Raw genomic sequence first — 26,414 nt, 5'->3', positions numbered from 1 at the left:
TTCTCATTGAACCCAAATACTCTCTAATTTTTGCCCCTATTCTGAAGGCTCCCTTTCCCCAAACTTTTATTTAACTCTCCAAACTTACTCTGTCTAAGATAATGGCCATATGACTGGTCTATTATCTGCTGCCCACAAAGTGGTGTTCATCTGTACCTTAGGCCATCTCCCCTTACCGGAGAGTTGGTACATTTCCTGAGGTGCCATAACAAATTATTACAAACTAGGTTGCTTAAAACAACAAATTTGTTCACTTATAATTCTGGAGGTCAGAAGTCGAAATCAAGGTGTCAGCAGGGCTGCACTCCCTACAGAGGCTCTAGGGAAGGATCCATTCCCCACCCCTTCTAGCTTCTGGTGGTTGCCAGCTTCCTTGGCTGTGGCTGCATCATTCTGGTCCCTGCCTCCATAGGCATGTTGCCTTTTCTTCTTTGTCTTCTTGTCTGTGTCTCTTAGAAGGACACTTGTCATTGGATTTAGGAACCTCCCCCAGATAATGTGGTAGGATCTCCTTATCTCAAAATCCTCAATTTAATTATATCTACAAAGAACCCTTTTCCAAATAATGTAACATTCATAGGTTCTGGGGATTAGGATGTATTGATAGATCTTTTGGGGATAGATAGTTAACAGCACTTGAAGTTCTACCCTCCATGAATATTTCCCTTCCCTGCTGTCCTCAGGACCTTCCCATGGAGGGTGGGATGTCATGCCATAGCAATCCATCATTACCTGGCGCCAGCATGCTCTCTCTAGAGCAGGCCAAGGAAGGGGCTTCAATTCCACAGTGAGAGAAGAGGCTCAACATCTCCCCGCAGGACCCACACAGCAGGGTATCACCTGCACATAGGAAGGAGGTTAGGAGGCTGGTCAGCCAAAACCAAAAACAATGTGACAAATGTCCACTAGAGATAGGAGCCACCACCCCTGCACCTTTCCAGTCATTGATAGTGACTGATTTCTACAGCTCCCATGGGGACATAATACTGTTTTATTATTTGGAGAGTGAGAGGGAGCACCAGGGGCATTGGCTTAGCTCTTCCTAGTATATTACCCTTTAGCTCAAGGGTCAGGGGTCCAAGGTGAGGATTCTACCAGTTCCTGAGGTGACCTGGTCTAACAATTCAGGAGCATGGGATGGGTTAAAGGCCTTGCAGTTCAGTCCTTTCATACACCTGAATCTTATTTTAAGGGTCCTATGCCCTCTAGCAATAAGACTTAATGAATTCTTCAAGCCATTGCACATAAAGGTCTTGCAATTCATTTTATTCCTTGAATCAATAATCTAGACAACTGGGCTTGTCTTGTTTGACATTATTCATTGCCTTTATAAGCAGTCACCCTACTCTGTGTTCCTGATTTCTTCATTACCTTTAAATCTGTCTGTGGCCAAAGCTACTCAGTTCCCCAGAACTTGACCTTCAGAGGGCACATGATCCCTATTGTTTGCAGCTGATAATTTGATTAGCTGTTTCTCCTCTCTGTATCATGGGCTGCAGTTTTCCCAACTCCAGACATAAACAGGAATATCAAAGCCTTTTGTCTGAAGCCTGGGCCTGAAACCCTCTTTCTGGTGCTAATATTTGGATCAGGTTAGGGTTCTTTTTTTTTTTTTTTCAGGCTCACAGCTTGCAGAATCTTAGTTCTCTGACCAGAGATTGAACCCGTGCCCTTGCAGTGAAAGTGCTGAGTCCTAACCACTGGACCACCAGGGAATTTCCCAGGTTAGGACTCTTTGATGCCAATAGCGAAAACCTACTCTAGCTAATGAAAGCAAAAAAGAAGGAAATGGAAAGATAGTGGGTGAGTCACAGAGCTGAAGATGGAACAGAGCCACCTGTCTTGGGTGGAGCAGGAATCAAGGTGGCTCTGAAGCTCCCAGTAGCAGTTTATGGATTATCTCTTGAGGATGTTGCCACGGCCTGACTAAACAATACCTTTTTTTCCTCATGTCAATCCACCACCAATTCAGATTCCCTAGGGAGAGACTGATGGCCTAGCTTGGGTCACACCCAGACCTGTCTCTAGGGTCTGTGTGCCCTGTGATTGGCTATCCCACCAGAACCTCAGAAAGCAAGAGAGGCTTCTCTCAGAGGCAGGGGAAGTTCTGCTGGTCAGGCCAAACAAAGAATGTCCATCAGCTCCTAAGAGCTTGGCCCCAGGTTAGGGCCTTTTCTGAATGGGGGAACATACAACCCCTGCTCTGGGGAAGCTCCCAGTCTGATGGTGGAGACACAGGCCATGCCTTGATGAACTTCCAGTCTGATGGCGAAGACTGATCACAAAACCAGAGATTTAAGAGGAAGAGGAAACATAGGTAACAGCGCAAATATATTTAATGCAAGGTTCTTTTTAATAGTGAAAAAATTGGAAACTGTCAAAATACCCCAAAGGGGGAAATAATTAAACAATTATTACATAAAGACTAAAATCATGTTTTTTTGGTTTTTTTTTTGTTTTTTTTTGTGGTATGCGGGCCTCTCACTGTTGTGGCCTCCCCCGTTGCGGAGCACAGGCTCCGGACGCGCAGGCTCCGGACGCGCAGGCTCAGCGGCCATGGCTCACGGGCCCAGCCGCTCCGCGGCATATGGGATCCTCCCAGACCGGGGCACGAACCCGTATCCCCTGCATCGGCAGGCGGACTCTCAACCACTTGCGCCACCAGGGAGGCCCCTAAAATCATGTTTTTGAAAAACTAGTAATGTGAGAAAAAAATTGGATGCTAAATACGTATACATTATTATCCAACTGTGTAAAGCAGTATGTCCAGGAGGAGGGAAATACACCAATATGTTAACAGAGGTAATAATAATAACAATAGTAATAGTAATAATAATAATAAACATTTCTGAGCACTTTTATATGTGAGGCCCTGGGCTAAACATTTTACATATGTTATTTTACCTAACTGTTATGTGATAGATACTATTATCATCCCCATCTTATAGATGAATAAACTGAGGCTTGGGAAAGTTACATCCTTAGCTAACAAGTGGCTGACTCAAATCCGGACCTGCCTAAAGCTTCCAGTTTGGGGTTATGAGTGATTTTTATTCTTTTATGTAACTTTCTTGAATTTTTCTATATACTAATCATGTATTTACCTATAAATTCAGGAAAAATATAGATATTTTGAAAAAGAGGGGAAAAAAGGAAATATGCAGGGGCGGTGAGGGAGGGACGGACTGGGAGTCTGGGTTAGTAGATGCAAATTATTACATATAGAATGGATCAACAACAAGGTCCTACTGTATAGCACAGGGAACTATATTCAATGTCCTGGGATAAACCATAATGGAAAAGAATTTTAAAAAGAATGTGTATATGTGTATAACCGGGTCACTTTGCTGTACAGCAGAAATGAACACAACATTGTAAATCAACTATACTTCAATAAAAACTAAATTTAAAAAAAGAAATAGGCAACAAAAAACTAAACAAGAGGAGAAAGACATTGTATTGAACAAAAAGCATATGTTAAGGTCTGAGAAGGCTCATAAGAACTGTTCTTTACCTTGTAGCTTCTATTACCACCCTATCAGTCTGCATTGCAAATACACATATATTTACATATATGTAAATACCTCACGGTCCTTGAGAGCAGGGGCCCTGCCCTGTCCTTTTATTCTATGATTCTTGCTGAGGGAAGATATCCTCCAACATAGGGCGTAGTACACAGTAGGCTCTTAGTAATTGTCGACTGAATGATAGGGATGAGAAACCAGTGACCCGGAAGGCGGTGCTGGCCTCCGGGGGATTGGAGGTTCCGGGAGGATGAATAGGGAGCCAGGGAGCGGTGGGATGGGATACGGACTGCGCTCAAGAATCGGTTTTGCGGCTGGAAACCAAGCGACAGGAATGTGACAACCGCAGCCTCACGCCTTCAATTCTTGCCTTCCCTGCTCAGGAGGGTGAAGAGGGGCCTTGATTCCCAGTGGCGGGGGTGTGCAGTGGGTAGGTCGGCCGCTCTGCACCGTCCTCTGCCCAGAGTCCCGAGGCGCTGGCCACGGTGCTGAAAGCAGTGCTCTCGGAGGAGGGAGGGAGGAGGAGGAGCCGGGCCGCGCGAAGGGGGCGGAGCTCTCTGGTGCTCTCAGCTGGCATTGGGTCGGGGCAGGGCGGCGCCAGCAGGCCCGAGACCACGGCGGGTTTGAGAGGAGGTAGGAGACAGGAGACAGCCCGGCTAGAGCAAGAGCGGACACAGGCACCTGGACAAGCTTCCCCTGAAGAGGCCAAGGTCATCTTCCCTGTCCTATTAGTCCTCTTTCTTCTACCTTGGAGGGAGCCTTACCTTGTGCCCTGACCTCCGCCTTCTCCCCAAACCTGGCTGAGGGGTGACCCACTTCTGGGCCTCCATCCATCCTCAAAGCCACTTCCAGCCCACAAGTCCCCAGCCCAGGACCCAGTGCCCTCACCATGGTGAAGTTGCTGCCTGCCCAGGAGGCAGCCAAGATCTACCATACCAACTATGTGAGGAACTCGAGGGCTGTAGGTGTGATGTGGGGCACACTCACCATCTGCTTCTCCGTGCTGGTCATGGCACTCTTCATCCAGCCCTACTGGATCGGTGACAGTGTCAACACACCCCAGGCAGGCTACTTTGGGCTTTTCTCCTACTGCGTGGGCAACGTGCTGTCGTCTGAGCTTATCTGCAAGGGTGGCCCGCTGGACTTCTCCTCCATCCCCTCTAGAGCCTTCAAGACTGCCATGTTCTTTGTGGCCTTGGCCATGTTCCTCATCATTGGCTCCATCATCTGCTTCAGCCTGTTCTTTGTCTGCAACACAGCCACTGTCTACAAGATCTGCGCATGGATGCAGCTGGCTGCGGGTGAGCAGGGATAGCCGGAGGGATAGCCGGAGGGATAGCGGGAGGGCAGGCAGGGGCCCACCATCCCACTTTCTGTGGAGTCTCTGAGCCTCCTACTCAGCTTTCCTCCTTTATAGTGCAACCATACTCAATGCTCTGCAGATGCCTTGGAAGAGTAATTAGAGAGTCTTAGGATGGCTGAGACCAAAAAGGCCTTAGAGATCAAATTGTTCAACCTCCTCTTCTTGTAGATGAGGAACTGAGGTCAAGAGAGGGGAAATGATTTGCCCAGGAGCAAGTCACTTATGGTAGAGTGAAGGTCTTTGTTCCCTAATTATAGGATTCCATGCTTGATGCAGCAAGTGTGAGCATTTGAGGCAGCAAGTGGAAGTGATATTTTGTGATGGGGGAGGAGAATAGGGTCTTTTAGAACTATGTGGGGTAGGTGGCTACTGGTGGTGCTCAGAGGCAAGGCCTTCCCTGTCCCCCTTTTCCTGCTCCTGGCCCTAGGCAGGCCACTGGGTCCTTGGGCCAGCTGGTCCTGCTCTCCTCTAAGCCCAGGAAGTGATGCCTAAGACCTTGTCCTGCAGCCCTTGGTCCCTCCAAGGACCACACACAGACTGTCCATACTAGGGAAACGTCCAGGAGCCTTGTGAGGGACTGAAGTCTAGAGTGAAATCATCTTGACATTATTGGTTAGAATGAGAAGCAGTGTTAACAGGGAGAATGGAATAGGGATCAGAATCTCATACAACCAAACACGTAGACTCAAGACTGTCAGAGTTGGAGGGGACCCTAGAGAGCTATAGCATCCTCCCCCCAACTATAGATGAGGAATCTGGGACTGAGAGAGAAGATAAGACTTAGCCAAGGCTACAGCAGATCATCTGGCAACAAAGGCAATAGAATAAAGGCAGTGAGTCCCAAGAACTAGCTGTATTCCAAAGACTTTTTTTTTTTTTTTTTGCGGTACTTGGGCTTCTCACTGTTGTGGCCTCTCCTGTTGCGGAGCACAGGCTCTGGACGCTCAGGCTCAGCCTCCATGGCTCACGGGCCTAGCCGCTCCACGGCATGTGGGATCTTCCCGGACCGGGGCACGAACCCGTGTCCCCTGCATTGGCAGGTGGACTCTCAACCACTGCGCCACCAGGGAAGCCCCCAAAGACGTTTTCTATTGAGGCACACATTTACATGTGTAATGATTTGTAAAGTACTTTCACATGTATCATCTGGAGGAGCCTCATCATGCCACAGTGAGGTGGGTTTTCCTCCTGTTTTACAGAAGAGGCTCTTAGCCGGTAACTTGTCTTTTAGCACACAGGTAGTGAGCGACAGAACCTTCGACTCTGAGTCTTGTACTCAGGCTACTTACCTGGTTCCAGAGCTGCCTCCCCGATCCCCCTGCCATCTCCCTCTCTCTGTACTCCCTCTATATGATGAGGGAGAGGCTGGGGCAGGGATGAGGTACGTCTCAGTGAACAGTGGGGAGGAAGAAGGGAGAATGAAGATTTAGCAGTTCTGTGACAAAGAGTAGTAGAATGAACCCTGGCACGCTTGCCAGCTGGTCCTCCATATCAGAGCTATGGGATGCTGGAAACACAACCCTCCCTCTCTCATTCTCTCCACTGTCCCACTCCCTCAACCTCCTGCAACAGGTGCCATTTTCTGAACAGGCAGTGCTGGGAGGGCCTGGGTAGGGGAGGGGTCACCAGGCCATTTGAGTCAGATCCTGTCTGGGTCATGGAGCTGAAGACACCGATAGCAGAGGTGGCCAGGTGCCATCCCATGAAACATTTACGTTGGGGGAGAGCAAAGGTGGTGTCATGTTCCATTCTTCCGTGCTGGGGAAGGGAAGATGAGCCAAAGGGAGGGGTGAGGAGGAGGTGTGCCCCACAGCCAGCAGCTGGGAGATTCCTCCATTTGAAGAAACCTAAACCAGTTGGCTTAACCTTGCCAAGAAGCCTGGGGCCAGGGAAGGGAGCAGGAGAAGGGGAAGAGGACTGATGAATGGGGCAGTGTGGGGCTGTAGCTTAACAAAGTTAATTGAGCTTCTGGATGCCAGGTGTAGGCAGAATGTGGTCCCAGATCCTAAAAACACAGGTAGGGCAATTTGCTTGTCTGAGTTCTATTAAACTCATCTGTAGAAGGTAGCAACAGTACCCCCATCACAGGGTTCTTGCGAGGATGGGATGTTATAATGCATGTAAAACACCTTGCATGGTGCCTGACACATAGTAGGTGCTCAGTAAACATGAAAAACACAAAACAACTTTATCAGTCAGGATGGATGGGGTGATGCCACAGTAACAGACAACTCCCAAATCTTAGTGGCTTATAACAAAGGTTTATTTCTTGATAATGGTACACGCTCACTGAGGATCAGTGGAGGGCTCTGCTCTCACTGTGCTCTTCCAGAGCCCAGGCTGATGGAGCATCAGCTGTCATCGGGCTGTCATCATTGCGAAGGGAAAGGGAGCTCTGGAAAGTCTCCATCAGCAGTTAAATGCTCCGGCCTGGAAAAGCACACGGCATTTCTGCTCACATTTTATTGGCTGAAGGAATTTTTGTGAACTTGCCTAACTTCAAGGGAGAGAGGCGAGGAAGTATAATCCTACTATGTACCTGAAATACTTGTAAACAGCTCTAATGACAGCCACATCCATCGAGGTTGCTTCCATCTGACTTCAATGCCAATAACAATAGCAACAACTAACATTAATTGGCCACTTACCATGTACCAGACACTGCAGTAAGCACTTTCTATACATGATCACACTTAACCCTCATAACCCTGTTCCAAGTCAGGTATTATTATCCTTATTTTACAGATGAGAGACTGGAAGTCAGGGTAAGTAAACTTGCCTGAGAATACCCTGCTGGCCTCTATTTAGAGCCCTGAGGCACCACAATGGGGTAGACCCCCACTGTGCCCAGGTAGATGGGTGGGGTGCTCCTAGAGGGCTGTGGCACCCATAGTAACAACCTTTTTCCAAGTCGGAGACCCTGCGATCTTTTCTGAACCCCTGTAGGGAGGTGCTATAGAGGAGAAGGGGGCCATGCCAGGTACCAGAGGACTTGTCACACACTAAGTGGGGAAGAGCACAGGTTTTACCAAAGAGCTCTGGGAGGGTCCCCCTCCTCCATCCTAAGGATCTTCCTGTTTGTCACTAAGTCTGAAATGTCACCACTAAATACATTCGGCTCTTTGGAGAGATGTCAGTCTGGGAGGCTGGGGGAATTAACTTTGAAGTCAAGAAAGTCAGGAGCCATGATAGCAGGTCTTGGCTCTGCCATCGCTAAATGACTGGGCAGCTCACTTGGTTTCTGAGACCTCAGTCTTTTAATCTGAAGATGGGATATTAATACATGGCCTACTTCACAGAACTGTGGTAAGGGTCAAGAGAAAAATGGTACATGAAGTATTCTGTAATCTATAAGAGAAGTATGTAAATGAGCTCCTCCTAGAAAAAAACAAGGATGGTTGATACATTTAGGTGGGGAGGTGGGATCCTTTATCTTTACACTTTGTTGTGCTTTTGTTTGATCTGCTAACCTTCCTTGCAAGAACAAGCGGAGCCCCAGGTTGGTGACTTTGGGTCCTGCGAGGTGCTTCTCCATGGGGCTCCCAGGTAGGGAACAGCTTTGGGACTAAAGAGCCTCCAGGCCTGTGAAAGGAGAGCCAGGGGTGGGAAAGTGGCACAGACAAGGGAAGGAAGGCACCCCCTGCCTGCCTGGTGGTTGTCCTTGGGTTGCCCCAGTCACATCCCAGGAATATGTACCTGTCTGGGCAGCTAAGTTGGGGTGGAAATTTGGTGGGAGGGTGTGGGAGTAGTGGAGGGAAGGCGGGGAAGATGAAATTTTTGGCTGTCAACGCTAAATCAATGAAAGCACAGTGTGGCATACTAGCTAACACTCAGGAAATGCCAACTATGTGTCGGGCAACCTTCTGAGCACTTTTCCAATATAAACTTATTGTAACCTCTCTGCAATCCAAACAGGTAGATACTATTATTATTCCCATTTTACAGATGAGGAAACTGAGGCAAGAAAACTTAAGTAGCTTGCTCTGAGTCACACAGCTAGTTAGTGAAGAGCTGGGCTTGAGATCCAGGCAGCCTTCCCTAGTGTTTCCCAGCTTTTCCTGTTGAATCACCCAAAAGAGTGCTTTTAAAGACAGGAATTCCTGAACCCAACCCTGACCTGGGAATCAGCATTTTAAACACATTCAGGGAAGTGTGGACAACTGCACTGTTCCGTAGTGGGTAATAGTGTGGAGACCTGTTTGCTTGAATGGAAGGTTCATGAAGGAAGCAGCCAGAGATGGGGCTGGAAAACTTCCTGTATTCATTCAATCTAAGATACCTGAGTTGTTAGGACACACCATTATTCTATGTGCTGTAAAAAGGAAAAATACTTCGAATCAAATTATAGCCTAAAGCTTTGTTATTACACTTATTTCAGAGATGTTGGAGTATGAACAAATGTACATCTGAGGAGTGATGAGTTCTCTGGGCTGGGACCAGATTTAGGGAGGACTTTGAAGCCAGGCGCCTCGTCAAGTCCAAAGTGAGGGGTACAGCTGAGGGCCTGGTAGAACCACCTGGTGCTGTGGCAGAACCTCCCAGGGCTGAGGAGCTCTGCTCTCAGCCTCCACCCCTGACCACTGGCCCCCAGGGGCAAGTAGCTTTAGCTCTTGGAGCCTCAGTTTTCTCCCCCGTGTTCTACAAGAAGGATGGCAGGAGCTGCCCCTTGTGCCTCTCAAGGCTGTTAATAAGAAGGGAGGTGACACAATGACAGCAGTGCAAGGTGGGAGGCAGCAGGCGAGCACACCCAGCTTGACACCATCTGTACCCCTCCTGCCCCCTCAGCCACAGGCCTGATGATTGGCTGCCTGGTCTACCCAGATGGTTGGGACTCAAGTGAGGTACGGCGCATGTGTGGGGAGCAGACCGGCAAATACACACTGGGCCACTGCACCATCCGCTGGGCCTTCATGCTGGCCATCCTCAGCATTGGAGATGCCCTCATCCTCTCCTTCCTGGCCTTTGTGCTGGGCTACCGCCAGGACAAGCTGCTCCCTGACGACTATAAGGCCGATGGAAACGGTAATTCTCTCTACCCCAGGGAGGTGAGGCTTCCCCTCTGCCAGGTGCCTGAGGTTTGGCCACTGGCCAAGGGTGGGGACACCAAGACCAATCAAACACAGCCCTTGTTGCAGACGCCAAGGGCCAGTGGAGGGTTGCAGGCTGGCATGCGATAAGGCATTGACAGACCTACGTGAAAGGCTGTCTGTGATAGAAGCGTGTCCCCCTGTCCCCCTGCACTCTCAGGGCCTACAGGGGAGACAGCCCTGGTCCAGCTTGGGGAGCTAGGTGTGGCCTCCCATAGGTGGCACTGAGGCTGGGTCTTGAAATAACAGGGGAGTTTGCTAGGTGGAGAGAGGAACAACAGGGGAGCAAAGGGGATGATGAGTTGTTGGGGAAGGAGGAAAGGTAGGTTAGGGCAGAGATGTGACAGCTCCTGGACTGCAGATGGTGGGAGCCTAGCCCCCCTTGGGTTAGAGTAGCCTGGGGGTTCTCCGTATATCCATTTTCTGATCTGAGCCTCACTTCCCCTCATTAGAGGGTAGGAGGCAGGTTTTTCCTCTTTTGTAAAAAATACCTACTTCACAAGATTGTACTCAGGAACAAGATAAGGATGTCTGCTCTTGTCGCTTCTATTGAAGATTGTACTGGAGGTTACAGCCAGGAAAATTAGTCAAGAAAAAGCAATAAAAGACATCTACTTTGGAGAAGAAGAAGAAAAACAATCTCTATTAGCAGATGACATGATTTTGTATATGGAAAATCCTAAATAAGCCACTAAAAACTATTAAAGCTAACATACAACTTCAGCAAGGCTGCCAAATATAAGAACAATATACAAAAATGTATTTGTATACACTAACAATGAACAATCTGAAAATGACATTAAAAATTTATTTTGCAATAGCAACAAAAAGAATAAAATACTTAGGAATAAATTTAACAAAAAAGTAAATGAAATGTACATGAAAATTAAAAAACATCGTTTAAAGAAAAGGCCTAAGTAAATGGAAACATCCATGTTCATGGATCAGAAGACTTAATATTGCTGACATGTCAATACTCCCCAAACTGATCTATAGATTTAATGCAATTTCTATCAGAATTCCAGCTGGCTTTTTGATTTTAGGATTGGCTTGTCAATTGGAAATGCAAGAGACCCAGAATAGCCAAAACAATCTTGAAGAAGAACAAAGTTGGAGGACACACATGTCCTGATTTCAAAACTTACTAGAGGGGCTTCCCTGGTGGCGCAGTGGTTGAGAGTCCACCTGCCGATGCAGGGGACACGGGTTCGTGCCCCGGTCTGGGGGGATCCCACATGCCGTGGAGTGGCTGGGCCCGTGAGCCATGGCTGCTGAGCCTGCGCATCTGGAGCCTGTGCTCCACAACAGGAGAGGCCACAAGAGTGAGAGGCCTGTGTACCACAAAAAAAAAAAAAACTTACTAGAAAGATACAATAATCAAGACGGTGTGGTACTGACATACGATAGACATACAGATCAGTGGAATAAAATAGAGAGTCCAGAAATAAAACCAAACATCTACGACCAACTGATTTTCAGCAAGGGTGCCCAAGACCATTCAATGGGGAAAAGAATAGTCTTTTCAATAAATGGTGCTGGGACAACCAGATATCTACATGCAAAAGAATGAAGTTGGGCTACCTACCACACATCATATACAAAAATTAACTCAAAATGCATCAAAGACCTAAATGTAAGATATAAAATTATAAAACTCTTAGAAGAGATCTTGGATTAGGCAATGGTTTCTTAGATTTGACACCTAATACACAAGTACCAAAGAAAAAAATAAACTAGATTTCATCAAAATTGAAAACTTTATTTTTTTTTTTTTGCGGTACACGGGCCTCTCACCGTTGTGGCCTCTCCTGTGTGGAGCACAGGCTCCAGACGCGCAGGCTCAGCAGCCATGGCTCACGGGCCTAGCCGCTCCGCGGCATGTGGGATCTTCCCAGACCGGGGCACAAACCCGTTGTCCCCTGCATCGGCAGGCGGACTCTCAACCACTGCGCCACCAGGGAAGCCCAAAATTGAAAACTCTGTGCTTCAAAGTACACCATCATGAAAGTGATAAGACAACCCATAGATTGGGGGAAAATATTTGCAAGTCATAATCATAATGCTAGTATCCAGAGTATATTAAGAACTCCTACAACTCAACAATAATAAAAAATAACCCAATTTTTTAAATGGGCAAAGAATTTTTTTTTTAAGTACACAGTTTTAATTAATTATTTATTTGGCTGCGCCGGGTCTTCGTTGCCATGTGCGGGATTTTAGTTGTGGCATGCGGGCTCTTAGTTGTGGCATGCGGGATCTAGTTCCCTGACCAGGGATCCAACCTGGGCCCCCTGCATTGGGAGCATGGAGTATTAACCACTGGACCACGGGGGAAGTCCCAAATGGGCAAAGGATTTGAATAGACTTTTCTTCAGAGAAGATATACAAATGGCCAAAAAGCACATGAGAAGATACTCAACATCATTAGTCATTATGAAAATGCAAATCAAAACCACAATGAGACCCTCAGAATGGGAGAAAATATTTGCAAATGAAGCAACTGACAAAGGATTAATCTCCAAAATCTATAAGCAGCTCATGCAGCTCAATAGCAAAAAAACAAACAACCCAATCCAAAAATGGGCAGAAGACTTAAATAGGCATTTCTCCAAAGAAGATATACAGACTGCCAACAAACACATGAAAGAATGCTCAACATCATTAATCATTAGAGAAATGCAAATCAAAACTACAATGAGATATCATCTCACACCAGTCAGAATGGCCATCATCAAAAAATCTAGAAACAATAAATGCTGGAGAGGGTGTGGAGAAGAGGGAACACTCTTGCACTGCTGGTGGGAATGTGAATTGGTACAGCCACTATGGAGAACAGTATGGAGGGTCCTTAAAAAACTAAAAATAGAACTACCATATGACCCAGCAATCCCACTACTAGGCATATACACTGAGAAAACCATAATTCAAAAAGAGACATGTGGGCTTCCCTGGTGGCGCAGTGGTTGAGAATCTGCCTGTCGATGCAGGGGACACGGGTTCGAGCCCTGGTCTGAGAAGATCCCACATGCCGCCGAGCAACTGGGCCCGTGAGCCACAACTACTGAGCCTGCGCATCTGGAGCCTGTGCTCCGCAACAAGAGAGGCCGTGATAATGAGAGGCCCACGTACCGCGATGAAGAGTGGCCCCCGCTTGCTGCAACTAGAGAAAGCCCTCACACAGAAACGAAGACCCAACACAGCCATAAATAAACAAATAAATAAAAAAAAAAAAAAAAAAAAAGAGACATGTTCCAAAATGTTCATTGCAGCTCTATTCACAATAGCCTGGAGATGGAAACAACCTAAGTGTCCATCATCGGATGAATGGATAAAGAAGATGTGGCACATATATACAATGGAATATTACTCAGCCATAAAAAGAAATGAAACTGAGCTATTTGTAATGAGGTGGATAGACCTAGAGTCTGTCATACAGAGTAAAGTAAGTCAGAAAGAGAAAGACAAATACCGTATGCTAACACATATATATGGAATTTAAGAAAAAAAAATGTCATGAAGAACCTAGGGGTAAAACAGGAATGAAGACGCAGACCTACTTGAGAATGGACTTGAGGATATGGGGAGGGGGAAGGGTGAGCTGTGACAAAGCGAGAGAGAGGCATGGACATATATACACTACCAAACGTAAGGTAGATAGATAGTGGGAAGCAGCCGCATAGCACAGGGAGATCAACTCGGTGCTTGGTGACCACCTAGAGGGGTGGGATAGGGAGGGTGGGAGGGAGGGAGACGCAAGAGGGAGGGGATGTGGGAACAGATGTATATGTATGACTGATTCACTTTGTTATAAAGAGAAACTAAAAAAAAAAAAAAAAACCCACAATGAGATATCACTTCACCCCCACTAGGATGGCCGTAACAAAAAAGATGAACAATAACGAGTACTGATGAACATGTGGAGAAATTGGAATCCTCGTATGTTGCTATAGAAAATGTAAAATTGTGCAGTTGCTGTAGAAAACAGAATGGCAGTTCTTCAAATGATTAAACAGAGTTACCACGTGACCCAGCAATTCCACTCCTAGGTATATACACAAGAAAATTGAAAACATATGTTCACACAAAAACTTGTACACATGTTCATAGTACCATAACAGTCATGCATCTGATGACTGAATGAACATAATGTGTATATCCATACAATGAGTTATTATTCAGCCATAAAAAGGAATGAAGTACTGGTAATTGCTATAGTGTGGAAGAAAACATTGAAGCCAGATACAAAAGACCAGATACTGTATGACCCCATTTATATGAAATGTTCAGAACTGGCAAATCCACAGAGACAGAAAGTAAATTTTAGTATTTCCTCGGGGCTGGGAAGAGGGGGGGAATTGGGAGTGATTGCTAAAGTTCACAGGATTTTCTTGGGGTGATGAAAATGTTCTAGAAGCAGATAGTAGTGATGGTTGCACAATGTAGTGAATACACTAAAAACAACTGAGTTGTATACTTTAAATGAGTAAGTTTTATGTTAGTAAATTATACCTCAATAAAAAAATAAGATTGTGCTGAGGATTAGATAGTGTATATAAAGCACCAACAATACCTGCATATTTTAGGTGATGAATAAATGTTAGTTCTCTCCACCTTCTGTCTTTCCAGTACCTCCACTCTTTATATCATCCATCTGCCCAGCCAATAATAGGACATGTGCTCCAGGTGCCCACTGACACCTTTAGGTCCAGGCGGTACAGTGAGGGAGGAAGTCTACATTTGGACCTTAAGTCTAGTAAGGGAGACAATCATGCAAGATGGAATCACAAGCTGATAAACATTATGAACAAAAAGCGCAAGCTTTCTTGAGAGTGAATAAGAGGAATTAGAACTAGTTTGGAGAGGGAATAGTGTGCAGGGAATTATCCTGAAAACAAGGCTTGGTTGTAAACACATACTCTTCTCTTTTTTTTTATTGCAGAGGAAGCCTGAAGCAACAGGAGTGTTGGTGCGTAATTTGATTGGAGAGTGGTCTGTGTTCCTTTGGAAGTGCTGTGGGCTCGCAGAATGACTCATGAAGCTGGGCTGTAGGGCCTAGGGAGAGAGGGGGTTAGGGGGGTGGGTGTGGGGTGGGAGGGGGCAGGAGCTGGCTGGCATCTGAGACCTTCACTGAGGGGCAAACAGGAACCCTTTAATTTTACGTGTGTCTTTAGAAGTGGTAAAAGCACAGGGAGAGAAGAAATAATTTAAAACAGGCAGGTGGTTTCATAAACTCATCTTTTTGTGGAGCCTGGCAAACAAGAACAGACTGTTTTTAGAAGTCATTATTGTCATTTGGACCCTTATTTTCAGAAAGAAGTTTACATGATTTTAAGAGACATAGTGGAAAACCTAATAAAATAGGAAATAAAAGTCATAGAGAAGAAAACAAATATTACAGAAAGCTAGGCTAACAGAATTAGTGTATTGAGTATTAAATTTAGCTCCCTGATAGCTGAAGCAAAAAGCAAAACACGAATTTAACCAATTTTAATGTCTGGTTGAAAATGAAACACATGTTAATTTCCTTATTGTCATTTCAGTTTCTAAAATGTGATTTAACAAGGACATGAAGGAACACCTTTAAAAAGAAAGAAAGGGTGGGGGAGGAGGGAGGGATGGAGGAAGGAAGAGAAGGAATAGCCCACAACAGTATCACCTCCCTGATAGCTGTCATTTATTGAGGACTTACAGCAGGCCAGGCACTTTGTGTGGGTCGCAGGGATTATCTCCATTTAAAGTATCTTATTGATAATTTTTGCTAAGAACCTTCCCATCCCTGACCACAGACATACTTTTTTGAATAGTGATAAATTAGCATCGTCCACCCCCCCCGCCACACACACACTTACGATTCTTAAACGTTAATGTGCATAACTCACCTGGGGACCTTGTTAAAATTCAGACTGATTCAGTTGGAGTGGTGCCAAGCACTGCATTTCTAACCAGCTCCCCAGTGATACACTGCTGGGTAGGGGTCACACTTCGAGTAGTAAACAGAGTATAAATGTTTTCTCATGTTTTTGCCATGTTCCTTACTGAAATTTTTAAAAGCCACAAACTCCACAGTACTGGTGTACCATTTCATTGCTAAACGAGACCTTAGTTAGGCATTTAGCACTGCTATCATAGATAACTTTTTGCTCCTGTTGATAAATTCTGGAGTGGAATTACTGAATCAAAGCTAACTACAGCTGTCCGCTTTTTTCTTTTTCTTGCACTACATTTATTTACATCTTAAAAGACATTTACGAGTTTTTACTTGAGGGACACTGATACTATCTTATATACTAGTGAGGAAGTTTGCATGTCTGGAGTAGAACTGAATCAAAATGTGAGCATACATGGGGAAGTTTTGTGTTTTTATTGGCTTAAAAAATGTCAAATTCTATAATCTTGCAATCTTTTTTTTTTTTAATACCACAGGTCATCTATTTCCCTGACAATGGAAAATGAAGGAATCAAATTCTTCAGAAACAGAAACTTGTTCCTTCCATGCTTCCCTGTATCTGCTGCTCTAGGCCTGAAATCCTGAAGCCTTTCATTATAGGATGACAATCTCCTAAGACAAGACCTCTTACTGTATCCGGAAAACTCCAGCGAGGAAGAACTGCAGTGACCACATCCAAGGTGTTCAGAGACATGTGTTTAACTCTCCTGACTGGGGACCCACTTTCTCTTCCTATCCTTTCACACCAGCAAATTGCTTTACCCTCTTGAGGCCTCTCGGTAAAATGAGAGCAGGACAAGTCTCACCTCCCAGGTGAGTCCCTGACAGTCTAATTCACTGAGGATACTTGTTTGAAAGCACCCCGAAATTGACACCCGGCTCTAAGAGGGCGATGAAGAAGAGGTGGCTGTAAGCATGCTGGATCATTTCAGGTTGAGGTTTAGGGGGTCCTTCGCTTTTTTCTTTTCAGGTTTGTTTTCTTATTGATGCTCAGAGATGGGTAAGGATTGGAGAGGTCACCGGAGCCTGAATCCATCAGGATTGGGTGACTTTAGGATCTAAAAACTTTTGAGACTAAATTCTTTTTTTCCCTTTGGAACCAAAAATCACATTTTTTCAGTGTCCACACTGACCCAATCAGAATGGGCTACCAGTTTTGGAAAATTGTTACTTGTGGCCAAGTAATTTGTGAGAGTAATAGATGAACTCTCTTGTAAAAAAATACAACTTTGGATTTGGTACATTAAATGGTGAATCTTTTACCAGTCTCTAGAGGGGAACTCAATTTAGGTAATACCTCACTGTAGCAAATGCCAAGACAAAGATTAGATTCTTTAGGCTGTTCCCCGCCCTAAGGATGGTATGTATTGCAATAGAAACAGGGTTTTGTTGATTATCTGCAGTGAATGATCCAGGAAGAACAGGTGCTTTTTTCTGGTCTTTTGTCTGTTTGCTCAGTAAAGAGAAAATGTGGGTGCCGTTTTCTCACAGGCAGAAAATGGGTAAATGTCGAACAAAACCTCAATGGATCTTGTTGTTGATCAACCAGCAGTGACACGGAAAACAGGCTTCTTATTCTGGGCTGCAGGGATTATTCAGAGTGCACTGGTTTAAAAGATGCTTTTTAACCAGTGCACTCTGACAACCTGCCCAGTCAGTGCAGTGTTTCTTCTCCAGTTCAGATAGGCTAGGTATGAGTATCCCAGCATTGTCCCAGTTGTTGATGATGGGGACTATTAGAATGGGATTTAAGAATGATCACTTTCATGTTTTCTTGTGCCGATAAAATTATTTCATTGTCAGGCATCTACTTTATGCAAGCTTTTATTTATTATTTATTATTATTTTTGGTTGCGTGGCTTGTGGGATCTTAGTTCCCTGACCAGAGATCAAACCTGGGCCAACGGCAGTAAAAGAGGTCTTAACCACTGGACCGCCAGGGAATTCCATATGCAAACTTGATGAATGGATGAATGACAGAATTTGGCCAATTCTGTAGCTTTGTGACTTTTCTAGATAGATTTGTTATTTCTCATTTTACTTTTTTATAAAAGGCAAAAGAAAAATTTCTAAAAGCCTCACTAACTTCAAAATATTTCTGAAATGGCAACCATGGTGGTCCACAGAAGTTTCTGGGGGGCTTAAGGTGCATCTGCCAATAGCCTACACCTTGCTCTCAAGAACAGTGAGTTTCACCAAAGCAGGAGTGGATGTTTACTAATGACCAGCGCTGGGGACGATCTGAGATCTGTTTGAGTCACATGACTCAGCGTTTCACCTTTTGCTTTATCAAGGAAACTCAGAATTCAACCTCTCCAATAAAGTAATGATTTTGGCTGACACTTAATAACTGCTTATCAGTCCTTTTCAAGTGGCTTTACCTTTAAATTCTTAAAGATGCCTCAAATATCATCTTTGAAAGGATACAGAAAAATTAATAAAACCAGCACTCCTCTAAACCAAGTTGAGTTACTTTACTCCTTCCTCTGCCTTGGGCTGGAGCACAGGAATGGTTGAGATGCCCAAGCTTTACCAGTGACTAGCACTGAGCAGGTCAAGAGAAGAAAGAAGGCCTTATCATTTACATCTGAAATGTGAACCAGAAAGGTGTCTTTCCTAAATGCTTTCATTATCTTACATCTCTGTATTAGTTACCTGTTGCTGCATAACAAATTACCCCTCGACTCAGTGGCTTAAAACATTTCAGTTTCTGTGGGTTAGGAATCAGCAAGGCTTAGCTAGGTGTCTCTGCCTCAAGGATTCTCACAGGGCTGCAATTAAGGTGTTGGATCTGCTTCCAAGCTCAGTGGTTGTCTGCAGGACTCAACTTCTCACAGGTTGTTGGGCGGAAGGCCCGAGTTCCTTGCTGGCTGAGGGCCTCTCCAAAGGGCTATTCACCTGGCAACTTGCTTCCCCAGAGCAAGTCTTCCAAGACAGAGCAAGAGCAGGTGCACAGAAGCACCCATTGTAACCAAATCTAAGTGACATCCTGCTACTTTTGCCTTAATTTGATTGTTAGAACAATCACAAAGTCCAGCCCACGTTAAAGGTGAGGGAATTGCACAAGTGTGTGAATACCAGGAGGTGAGAATCATTGGAGTATTTTAAAAAGTTGTTTCTCATAGTTATTCATAATTAATTTTCTGCTGAAACGGGCATTTACTAGAATGCTTTACTGGAACAAAGATTAGATTCTAGTAACCTTACATACTGATGGATACATGTTTGTTTTGTAATAAATTGCTGAAGATGAAGGGCCCTAACCCTCAAACTCATCCCACTTTTGCTATCTAACCTCAAGGATTTATAGTAGGGTCCACTAATTTCCAACACTGACCATACTTTCCTCTATATTTAGTAAATCCAAAGCAACCAATGAAATGTCTTAAGGGCACAACTTCTATGAACATAGCTCAAATTGCAGGCAGCTGATACACTGATAACACAACCCAGTTCTGCCAAATGGGAGGGCAAGGCTTGTTATTGTATTATAATGGGGAACTAGATATGAATTAAGGACAAAAGAGAAGATTATGATAAAAAATTGAACTTGGGAGGATATAAAATCAGATTGATCATCTATGTATTGAAAACCCTCATCCCTTTACAAGGAATGGTACAGTCAGTAACAGAGTAGGTACTAATGTAAACTTGCTTACTTAGTTAAAACTTCTAAACACAAAATGATCTCAAATATTTTTTTTGAACTGAGATATTTCTGATATCATAAGGACTTGGTGTGGATAAATATTTGCACAAGGACTTAAAAGACAAATGCTTATCACTTTAGTTTTAAAATTCCACCTTTTAAAAACAAGACTAAAGTGACATAAAAACAAACTTCCTCCTCAGTAGGTCTCAAGGTTCGTATATTATCTTTATATAAGTTTACACATCTTTTCATATTGCTTTGTAGACTGAGAAAGAGCTGTAAATTATCAATGCTTTGCTAACTCCAACAGCACCAAATTGGTGGGCAAAACACAAAGGACTATTGAAACTTCTCTGGTGTCATAAGACCTTATTTACAGAGCAAATATAAGTTCAGATTCTATTATCAATAAATCATCAATTTTTTGTGATACTCTAAGAGCAAATCACTTTCCTTATAAGGCCAAACTGGAATATTCTACAGGCATCAAAAATAAAAGAATGGGGCTTCCCTGGTGGCACAGTGGTTGAGAGTCCGCCTGCTGATGCAGGGGACACGGGTTCGTGCCCAGGTCTGGGAAGATCTCACATGCCGCGGAGCAGCTGGGCCCGTGAGCCATGGCTGCTGAGCCTGCGCGTCTGGAGCCTGTGCTCCGCAACGGGAGACGCCACAACAGTGAGAGGCCCGTGTACCACAAAAAAATAAAATAAAATAAAATAAAAGAATGAGCAGTAATGAAGTCGATTTGTAACCTGGGCCTGCTGTGGAGCATCTAAATGGTCTCCTGTGGACACTCAGGGCTGTAACTCCACCTCAGTTTGACAGTTCTTTTGAGATAGCTACAAGCTCCCTTAGAACTTAAGTTTTCCAAAACCCTCAGAGTTCAAGGTCCATACATTTAACACAAAGCTTAGAGGAACTGCCTAAGTTTGTCAGTCTGATGAACATACTGGTTTGATGAATTCCAATTTAATTTTTTTGGTTGTTTTTTAAACAGGTTACATTCTAGTCAACACTACAGTATGAACACACTACATATGTCTTAAGCATGGCTCAATTAAAACAAACAAAAAAAACCAGTTTATGTAGTTCAGGGCTGGAGGACTTTTTATGAATAACTTTTAAAATACCATAAATAGGGACTTCCCTGGTGGCACAGTGGTTGAGAGTTTGCCTGCCAATGCAGGGGACACGGGTTCGATCCCTGGTCCGGGATGATCCCACATGCCACGGCGGAACTAAGCCTGTGTGCCACAACTACTGAGCCTGTGCACCACAACTACTGAAGCCCATGCGCCCTAGGGCCCACACACAACTACTTAAGCCCACACACTCTAGGGCCCACGTGCCACAACTACTGAGCCCGCGCATCTAGAGCCCGTGCTCTGCAACGAGAAGCCACCGCAATGAGAAGCCTGCACGCGGCAACTAGAGAAATGCCCGTGTGCAGCAACAAAGACCCAACGCAGCCCAAAAATACCACAAATAAAAATGAAAGGCAAATTAAAAACTGGAAAATGTGATGGAAAAATGACAAAGATGTTACCAAATCATCAAATAGGGAAGCATGCCAGAAGAAAGCTTGGTAATTGTAGGCTAATAACCAAAAACTACAAATGGCCAATAGAACCAATGAAACAAGTTTCTGATTTCACTAGTCATCTAATATGCAAATTAAAACAAGATATTCCCCTTTTGGGGAAATCAAACTGGCTATTAGGAATAAAATGAGTGAGATTACAATAGGCCCATTCAAACACTGTTGGTCATAGCAAAACAGTCCAACTGTTCTCCACGTAAGTTAGGGAACATTAAAAGCCTTTAAAACGTGCTTACTCTCTGCCCCAGCCATTCCATTTCTAAGAATTTATACTGAGGGGTGAATGAGACAAGTATATGAAAACCTGTGTATAATAGTGGTCATCAGTCCAGTGCCTTTGAGTTCACAAAACTCTTGACATTTTGCACTTTGTGATCTGTGGGGGAAAAAACCCCCAAATACTGCAAAAATGGTATCAAATGTAGGGAATAACAATTTTCTTAGAATTTCCCCAAATGTACTTTGTTAAATCCCACCTCACGCCCAATTTAAAGACAAAAGCAAAGCTACAAACCCCCCAAAATGGCATGTGTTTAAGTTACCCAGTTTCATGGCATATTTAAATTCAAAAAGCAACTCAACCAATCCTTTCCTCCATTCTGAAGCTAGGTCAGATCAACTTGGGCAACAAATAAACAGAAATCTCCTGGAAACATGTAGGTTATTAAATAATTTGTTTATTGTACTGCATTTACAAAGAAAACAGACAATGCAACCAGTAGAAAGAATAAAAATGTGTTTGGGGTTTTATTTTTTACTGACAGCAAATAGAAATCCTTTAGTGAGATCCTGGCAATTTGACATTATGATTGAGTTCAGGAAAGGTACATGGGGTGCTTGGAAGATCAAATTCTACAGCTGCCTCTTTCTACGGCTTTTAATTCATCTGGCTCCTTAAGTGATAGAGGAAAAGCCCTTGTTTGGTGGGAAAACATTTCCAAAGTTACAGGTTCTCTCTTACTAAAATTTCTCTTCATGTCAGTTGCTAAAACAGGGCCTTCTATTGGTGTGTGTTTGGTTAGCTCACCTTCATGTCATCACCAGAATTCCTGTAATTCCACAATTGTGATTTTACAGCATAGAAAAGAATTCAGTTCTAGTCTGGTATTGCTTTAGATGTATATATCGCTGAAAACCCAAAGTGGATTAGAATTGCTGAAGGATTTTCCCTGCCGTTGTCTGATACAATCTATTTTCTTTATTCTTGATAGGTGCATAGAACAGCCTCACTTCAAATTCTTTCTATAGGAACATGTCTGATTTCAGAACTATCCATCAAGGATCGATGAATGGCTGGCCAGTTATTCAGGGTAATATGTTTACGAGTTAAATGGATTGCATAATTGCACCACTTTTTCCTTTGCCTTTGTCGGTAGATAAATGACAGAATCTAGATTCCAATCTCCTGTATAGGAAGTTGCTACCTAACAGTCTCAACGGTGCTTTGCTAGTAGAGCCTCAAGTTGCACCTCCTTGGCTTTCTGTAAATCAGAGTCCTGTAGCCGCTTCTGGAGAATGCTGTAATCCCCAAGGCCCACTTGGTCCATGCAGAACAAGCAACTGTGACCCCAATCCTGTCCCTCTTTTGCTTTTCAATATGACCCGAGGAACATACGTAATGTCTAGGGCAAGTCTAGGAGAGGCCCATCCTAAAATAAGATTCACAAAACCTTTTCTCATTAAAAAAAAAAAAAAAAAAAAGCCTCAAGTACATTTCAATCATCTCAAAATTTAAAACTTACATTATACAAAGAAATAGCAGCAGAGAATGGCTAACCTTAAACCAAACAAAAAGAGAAAAAAACCCCTACAACCTTCAAAATAAACAACAATAAAAAAAAAGTGCCATCCCACCCCCCTCCCCTTGGTTCTTGTATCCTGGGATTTCATTTAAGACCTGAATGAAGCCTCTGAGAAAATGAGAAAGGCAAAGCCGTAGGGGGAAACTGCTTCAAGGCTGAATTCTGGACAAGGTAAAGAAAAAGCTGTAAATAAAAGTTGGGGACTGTTTGTAAAAGAACCGACAACTCTAGGACAGTTTCTTCTCAGATGGGAAATCTCTGAAATCCAGTTTTCCTTTCTAGAGTCATCCTGAATTCTTTAGTTATGGGGCAATAAACTCAAGTGCAATGAGTAAAGTGCCAGCCAGGGATTAAAAAACAAAAACAAAAAATAAAACAAACAGCCAATCAAAGTAACTCTGCTGGTAGGGTACAGAAGAGACATAGGAAAGGACAGTTTGCAGAATATATGTGGTTCTGAAGAAACTGCTAGTCAGTGGTTCCATTTTTGTTTCCATCAAAAATCAGACTAAAGATTCGAGGATCTTATTAGAGTTATTAAAGGATGAAAGGAATTTGACAGTGCTTTGAACAGTGATAAAATGGTACCCAAATTTGGTGTTTATACAGCTCATTTAAAAAGATAGCAGTTTAAAAGTCGCAGAAAAAAACGTGAACATAGAAAACAACAGAAACAATCCAGGAAGATGATGCAGCCTGGATACAGCAAGTTTAATATCTCTGCTGTACACAGAAGTAATACCCTTTCCCCTTCTCATCCTTATGCTGGCAATAGGATATGCACTAGAAAATTTGACTCTTAGAGTCAGTGAATAAAAGGATGAGCTCGTACATCTTCATAGCTCTTTTTAAAAGGATGCTTATAATTTAAAGGATGTCCTAATGGAAAGACAAGGGTACGGGGGTGAGAGGCTGTTTCACATTTTAGTCCATTAGTCTTTGGCAGAGCCCAATCAAGGCCAAATTCACCTAGGATGCCCAATGGCTGTGGGGGGATCTCCACAGGGTCAAATAAGCAAACCCAAATGAACATGTTGGATTCAACAAAAAACACCCTAGAAACCCTTGAAGGAAGAGCTTCACCCTGAAAAGGGAAGAGGGAAATGCTTGAGGGGAGGGGCAGAGGGCCAGCGTGTGATCTCTGCTGCGGTGCTGGGCTGGGGCTTAGGAGTTGAGCCAAGGGTGCCGGAGACAATCAGCGGCAGTGGCCCTCTTCTCGGGGATCAGCTCCAACATGGGCAGTAAGAAATCTGTGAAACCAGCTGCCTCTTCCTGAGACCACTCATACTTCTCCACTAGAACCTCAAAAAGGCCCCAGGGTTTCAGCTTCGTGATGTGTTTCAGGTCACCTACGGTAAAGAGTACAAAAGAAACTGACCAACATTGACAAGTGACAAGATCCTTTTGTGGAAATGCAGGAACTAATCCAGATAGTCTATGAAGAATCAAATTTTGCCATCAGAATCTAATCCTTCTCCATTCACAAAGCACATCTCTTCTCTAATGCATTCCTTAGAAAGAAGTGTCTCCATTTTTCATGAGGGCCTAAAAATTTTAAATAATTTTTTTCTCCACCATTCCAGGATCTTTTGTCCCAATCAAATTGGGCAGGCCTATCAGGAACTAGGTATTCACTAAAATGAATATCAAATGCCTATACACTCAGCATGGTCTCATACAGTGTTCAGAGGCAATTTATCACCACATACCAAGAATAATTTGCTTGTACTCTTTTTTTGGCTCAATAGTTCAGCAAATGTTGCTTCGAAATAAGGCAGTAATTAAAAAACAAAGAGCTAAAACTATGTCAGATGTATAAAAGTAACAAAACTAAAAGAACAAATAAACTTTCAGATACAGCTGCATCACACTCTGTACTATTCTGGAACATTACTTTTTGCCTCCTTGAAACAATGTTTTTTTAAAAAGACAGTCAATGATTAGTGACTTGTTAAGGTAAATGCTGCTTTAAAATTTTTTTCTTACATGACACTTATTTGAAGTCTCTTCTGTGGACAGTGAGTGCCTAATTACCTACTTGGTACTTGCCGTTAATTTGACTTTGCACACAAGGAAGAAACTATGAAGCACTTCACCATTTTCCTGACTCAAAGAGAAACATTAAGAAATGTTTCTGAGGATGCCTGCTGTCAAGTGTTGAGAAAGATGGTTTTTCTCAGCACTAGTGTAGAGGTTGTGAGGAAAAAGGGAACCATGGAAAAAAGGCCAGACAGTTTTCTAGTCCCTTCTAGGTCACTGTTTCATACTTAAGCTTTTAAATATATTTAGAATGCATAAGAAATTCATATTTAAATACGCCAACATATATTATCTAGGCAAAAATTTGAGGTGAGAGTTTTATCTTGTGTTTTCTTCACTAATAAGTGATAACATAACTTACACAATTGAAAGTATAAAGTTAATTCATATGACTGATGTGTTGAAGTGACTGTGTTAGGTATCACGGACTACAAGGTGAGATGTAGTCCTGCCCTTAAAAAGCTGAAACTACTTGCCCTTTGATAGAACTGCCTCAGCAAAATCTGCCCATTTTTCAGAAGTCCTGTAGTAGGAGTAATCAACCATGTGCCAGCTACTATATACATAGTAACTAATTTAATACGAAGTAATCTCCATTTCTAAAGCAGCAAACTGAGGTTGTGTCAAAGGCCACATAAGTAGTGGAGCAGCTGGGATCTGAACCCAGGCAGTCTAGCTCCAGGGTCTGCTAAGTCACAGCTCAGCATTCAAGGTAGGACCATCCTTCTGTAGGTGTCGGGAACACACACCCAAGCTGTACTTACCTCTTCATTGTTAAACACTTTTGTCCCCTTAATGTCTGGGAACAAACACATTTATTTTACCTTTTTTGGTGAAAAATTCCTTGGAATATTTTCCTGCCACAATGAGCTTGCGAGGCACCTTCCCCAGAAGTTCTATGATCAATGCAATGTGATCTGTATGTTTCAAACATTTCAAGAGGGGGAAAAAAGATATACATAACAGGGGTAACAAATGAAGTTCTAGATATTGGCAGAAAGAGTAGCATGCACACCTCTTTATAAAGCATTTCAGCTTGCTTTCTGTCCTAAATGGGAAGAAGAGGACTCTATCCATCTAATGGAGAATCCAGAAAACCATTAAAAATCAGGTACCCACTCCAGTGGGACTTGAGTGATAAGTAAAAACAATCTTGGTGTGAATGCTCTGCTTCCTGAAGTTGCATCCCTGGGGCCTAGATGAAAACTCATGTTAACAATACTACCTCTGCGATTGAAGAAGTCCTGTGAATATTTCCCACTGAGGGCAAAGCGTCTTGGAATTCTGCCTATCAGCTCTATAATGTGCACAATGTGGTCTAAAATAGAAGGGTAAGAAGAACAGGATCAAGGACAAGCTGTAAAAGAGGTTTTTCTATGAATAGCTTTTTCAAGAACTA

The 26,414-nt window shown here is 43.6% G+C and overlaps 2 protein-coding genes across 5 annotated transcripts in view; one reads left to right on the top strand and one right to left on the bottom strand.

Annotated features, from left to right (window-relative positions):
* Positions 1 to 4,413: 4,413 nt before the first annotated feature.
* LHFPL5 (LHFPL tetraspan subfamily member 5) lies at positions 4,414 to 10,064 on the top strand. The gene is made up of 2 exons (XM_060111452.1): positions 4,414 to 4,825; positions 9,673 to 10,064. Exons 1-2 carry the CDS (start codon positions 4,414 to 4,416, stop codon positions 10,062 to 10,064), a joined length of 804 nt encoding a protein of 267 aa, XP_059967435.1.
* An 11,779-nt stretch (positions 10,065 to 21,843) lies between these two features.
* SRPK1 (SRSF protein kinase 1) overlaps positions 21,844 to 26,414 on the bottom strand; it is a 92,229-nt gene continuing 87,658 nt past the window's right edge. For all 4 annotated transcript variants that reach the window (XM_060109281.1, XM_060109280.1, XM_060109284.1 and 1 more), the window contains 2 exons: positions 25,840 to 25,932; positions 21,844 to 24,324 (listed from right to left, as the gene is read on the bottom strand). In XM_060109281.1, coding sequence (XP_059965264.1) covers positions 24,140 to 24,324; positions 25,840 to 25,932 — 278 coding nt within the window. In that variant the 3' untranslated portion in view covers positions 21,844 to 24,139. The remainder of the gene's footprint in view (positions 24,325 to 25,839; positions 25,933 to 26,414) is intronic.

This window comes from Mesoplodon densirostris, chromosome 10, assembly GCF_025265405.1.
Source record: "Mesoplodon densirostris isolate mMesDen1 chromosome 10, mMesDen1 primary haplotype, whole genome shotgun sequence".
Lineage (NCBI taxonomy): Eukaryota > Metazoa > Chordata > Mammalia > Artiodactyla > Ziphiidae > Mesoplodon > Mesoplodon densirostris.
Note: the sequence above shows the minus strand (reverse complement) of the source record. Positions and strands in the feature narration are given on the sequence as shown.